Source organism: Sinocyclocheilus rhinocerous, unplaced genomic scaffold, assembly GCF_001515625.1.
Source record: "Sinocyclocheilus rhinocerous isolate Xijiao unplaced genomic scaffold, SAMN03320098_v1.1 scaffold310, whole genome shotgun sequence".
Taxonomy (NCBI): domain Eukaryota; kingdom Metazoa; phylum Chordata; class Actinopteri; order Cypriniformes; family Cyprinidae; genus Sinocyclocheilus; species Sinocyclocheilus rhinocerous.
The window spans coordinates 101,781-106,310 of NW_015666531.1; the positions used below are offsets into that span (position 1 = coordinate 101,781).

The following is a 4,530-nucleotide window of genomic DNA, read 5'->3' on the forward strand; positions in this document are numbered from 1 at the left end:
GTAGCAAGGTGTGTATATATATATATATATATATATTATACACACATACATATACACACACACGCACAAAGAAAAACATGTTTTAAAAAAACATGTCATTTTGACAATGACATTATTTAAAATAATGTCATTGTCAAAAATGTAATGGTTCTTAAAAAAAAGGCCACATGGTCTTTTCTATTTCTTATTGTGTTTTATTATTAATTTCATATTTTCCTTTGTATTTTGGAGTGAAATATGACCCAGATATGATGCGAACAGAACGGTGAGTAAACCAGCACTCCTAAGGCTTCTCCACCTCAACAACATTTCGTTTTCCTCTCGAACAACTTCTTAAAGCAAACTTTAAATAGAAAAACTGAACGCATTTCAGTACCAAATTACAAAGATATCAAAGGCTATCAAAGTCGGTGTTCACTCGATGGCTCGTCAAGTCATTTCTCACACACACAAAAAAAATAACAAGTCACAATGTGCAGGCAAAATCCCTTTAAAGGGACAGTTCACCCCAAAATGAAAATGCTGTCATTAATTACTCACTCTCATGTCATTCCGAACCTATAAGACCTTCGTTCATCTTCGGAACACACATTAAGATATTTGTGATGAAATCCGAGAGCTCTCTGACCCTGCATAGACAGCAACGCACCTGTAATGTTCCCAGGTCCAGAAACGTAGCAAGGACATCGGTAAAACGGTCCATGTGACATCAGTGGCTCACCTTCAGTTTTACGAAGCAACTCGGGGAGTAGAATTGTTGAATAAATTATTTTTGTTTTCTTTGCACACAAAAAGTATTCTAGTAGCTTTGCAAAACTGAAGTTGATGTCTGAACCCTGATGTCACATGGACTGTTTTACCGATGTCCTAACTATGTTTCTGGACCTGGGAACATTTCAGTTGCGTTGCTGTCCATGCAGGGTCAGAGAGCTCTCCGATTTCATCTCAAATATCTTAAAGTGTGTTCCGAAGATGAACGAAGGTCTTACGAATGACATGAGGGTGAGTAATTAATGACAGAATTTTTATTTTTGCGTGAACTAATCCATTAAGATAAAGAATAATCCCTTTCTGTACCGTCCGACCTTACGGAATACAAACCCACAGTTTTGCAGCAAACAAAAAAAAAAGACGAACAAGCCACGAAAATGTGGCTTCTGTACACATCCGAACGAGCGCTCGATTAAACCTTCTGAACGGGCGTCTGCGCGGCCCGCTTGCTGCTCTTCTTCACGCGGCTGCGGGCGTAGATGCGCAGGAAGAGGGCGAGGAAGACCACGGCTACGCCCAAGCCGCCCACCAGGGTGACGGCGTGACCGTAGAGGAAGCAAGACAGGAGGATGGCGATGGCCTGCCGCAGAGTCATGATGATGGTGAAGACGGCCGCACCGAACTGCGAGATGGTGTAGAAGATGAAGAGCTGCCCGAAGGCGGAGCAAACCGACAGCAGCACGGCGTGCATCGTGAACTCGGAGTGACGCATCATGAAGGCCAGCGAGTTGAAGAAGGCACCCTGCTCCAGCAGAGAGCCCACCGTGAAGAGACACGAGAAGAGATTGACGCCGAACATCATCTGCACCGACGACATCTTGTACTTGAACAGGTTGTCCTGCCAGTTGGAGGTGAAGTACTAAACAAAAGTTAAGTTCTGATATATGTACGGTAGGAAATTTACTAAATATCTTCATGAGACATGATCTTTACTTAATGTCCTAATGATTTTTGGCATAAAAGAAAAATCGATCATTTCGACCCATACAATGTTTTTTTGGCTATTGCTACAATTATACCTGTCCTACTTAAGATTGGTTTTGTGCTCCAGGGTCACAAATGTCAAGATTTGATCAAATGTACAGTGGCCTGGAGAGCTCAACGTGCTGCACATGAAAAAACATCTGCAAATTACGAAAACATCATCAATTTGACAACACACGCATTGCAAATGCTCACAATACAACCAAATACAGAAATGCACTGCAAATAGACACAGACCACCTCGGAAATGTTTAAGGGAACTGCAAAGTGACGAACATGGCTGGGACATATTTATCAATGTTTGCTCTGAAAGTTATGTAAAGACCTTTGAATCACCATTGTCTATGATGACGATGTTAGTGTGTGCTATATAAAATAAACCTGCTTTACCACACAGCTCATTTACCCAGAATGCAGTGCTGTACCTGTGTGGGAAAGCTGATGTATTTGAGCGCTTCATACTGGCACCAGCTGCTGAGGATGTTGGACAGTGAAGCGAAGGAGTATTTGTACATGGGCGCACCGTGACGGGGCTGTTTGAACAGGACACACCACAGACCGGACACCGTCAGCGCCAGGATGCGGTTCATGAACACCAGAAACTGAGAGTCTCTGAAGCGCTCGCCGCTGCCTTCCACCTCGGTCGCACCGTACGAGCGCGTCATCACCCGCTCCTGAAGAACACCCCACGTCAGGTACGACGCCTGCACGAGGCCAAAACATATAGAGATATTGATATATGAAGAGGTCATTTGCAAAAGCAGATAACTCAAAAATCATGTTTTTTATTATGTTATCAGGTTTTTATTGTGTTTTACCTAATCAAAATAACCCAACTGCAGTTTGATTGATATTAATTGGAATGCACAATGAAAAAACATGATTTTTGAAAATTGTTAAAAATAGTTATCGGTTTTTGCAAATGAACTCTTCATATGTAGATATTATTGCGAACACATGACTATTAAAAGACTATTCATTTCTTAACTTGTGCACACCGTATTAAAAATAAAATAACTTCTTAATATTATTTACATTTTAAAAACTGCAATTATAGTAGTGGGAATCTAATGAGAATTAATACTGATAAAAATGGGAATTACAAAAACAACTACACAAAAAAAAAGTACCACTGTACAAAAAAAATTACTGAAATGCAAAAAAGTTATATTACTTAAAAAGTATTTTTTATCATCATTGGTAAAATATGTTGTATTGGCTTCATGATGATTTTAATAAAATAATTTTAAAAGTGAAGAAAAACAATAAAGATAGAATATGTCATACTGCCTTCATGGTGATTTTAATTAAACTATAAAATAATTTTAAAAATGGATATTGTGAACACGTGAAGGCTGTTAACTTGTGCAAATAGTTAGATGAAAAAATGTATATATATATATATATAGATAAAAATATATATTTTAGATATTATTGAACACATGAAGACTATTAACTTGTGCACACATTAAAAATAATAAAATAACTTCATCAAAAAATACTATTTAAATAAAAAAAACACTCCAAAAATATTGTAATGCATACTGTAAATTATAATTTTTTTTTTTTTTTACTGAAATGCAAAAAATGATATATTACTTAAAATTACAAATAACTAAATTCAATTAATTAAAAACGTTTTAATTAAAATGAAAAAAGATATACTCAGGGATTAAAGTTCCGTCGCTACGACGGATTTCCGTCAGTTCATAAATACAGTCACTTGCTTCATTCCTGAAAGATTCAGCCGTTCGAACGAATCAATTGAATGAATGATGGCATGAGTGCAATTAAATTCATAAATTCATGTGGAGAATAATGTTTTAAATATAAAATTTTGAATACAGAAATATGATTCTACTTTTAAATAAAAAAAAAACACTGCAATTACACTATTGAGAATCCAACAAGTATCACTGGTAAAATAGGCTGTACTGCCTTCATGGTGATTTTAATTAAATAATAAAATAATTAACAAAGAAAGGGGGAAATACATGCGTGCACACACACACATACATGCATACATACATACATACATACACATTAGGGCTGTCAAAATGGCTGAAAAACTAAATTCGAATTTTGTACTTAAATATGATCAAAATTCGAATTATATTCTAATTTAAAATGCATAATTTCAGTTAGGGTAAAGAAAAGCTTTTGGCTTTACACACACACACATATACACATATATATATACACAACACACACATATATATATATTAACTTGTGCATATAGTTAAATGAAAAACTATTTAAAAAGTGAAAAAAATATAGATATTGTAAATATTATGGTTTAGACTATTAACTTGTGCATATAGTTAAATGACCCAGTGTGGTGACAAATGAATGTATAACCTGGAGTCCAGCAGCACAGAAGAAGAGTTTGATGGCCTGTGGAGCAGATGAACTGGATTCAGACTCGTTTCTGGCCGCCAGTGAATCATCATCCAGCAGTCCAGTCTTAGATTCATTCCCAAACACACACGTCTTTATGACAGGAAAACAAAGCCCACGACCTACACAAACATCAGCAGTATGTCAAGAATCAGGTGTGACAAGTACTTTCTGTAAACTGTCAGTTTCTGAACACGGGAGCTGCCGCTACAATAATGCATACATTGATGTTGATGACTTTAAACTATGTTCAGGTCGAAATGCAAACTTATTGCTTAACTGAGAGAGAATGGAAAATGGTAATGAAAATCTAAATTGATGCAAGCAACCTTGTATAAAATTATAGTGGACATAAGTAGGAAAAAAATATGTGGGGGG

The 4,530-nt window shown here is 36.6% G+C and overlaps 1 protein-coding gene across 1 annotated transcript in view; it reads right to left on the minus strand.

Annotated features, from left to right (window-relative positions):
* Nucleotides 1–990: 990 nt before the first annotated feature.
* LOC107732487 (adenosine 3'-phospho 5'-phosphosulfate transporter 1-like) overlaps nt 991–4,530 on the minus strand; it is a 5,909-nt gene continuing 2,369 nt past the window's right edge. Inside the window, exons 3-5 of the mRNA XM_016543834.1 lie at nt 4,114–4,274; nt 2,160–2,459; nt 991–1,630 (exon numbers count right to left, since the gene is read on the minus strand). Of these exons, the coding sequence (XP_016399320.1) occupies nt 1,184–1,630; nt 2,160–2,459; nt 4,114–4,274 (908 nt within the window). The 3' untranslated portion in view covers nt 991–1,183. The remainder of the gene's footprint in view (nt 1,631–2,159; nt 2,460–4,113; nt 4,275–4,530) is intronic.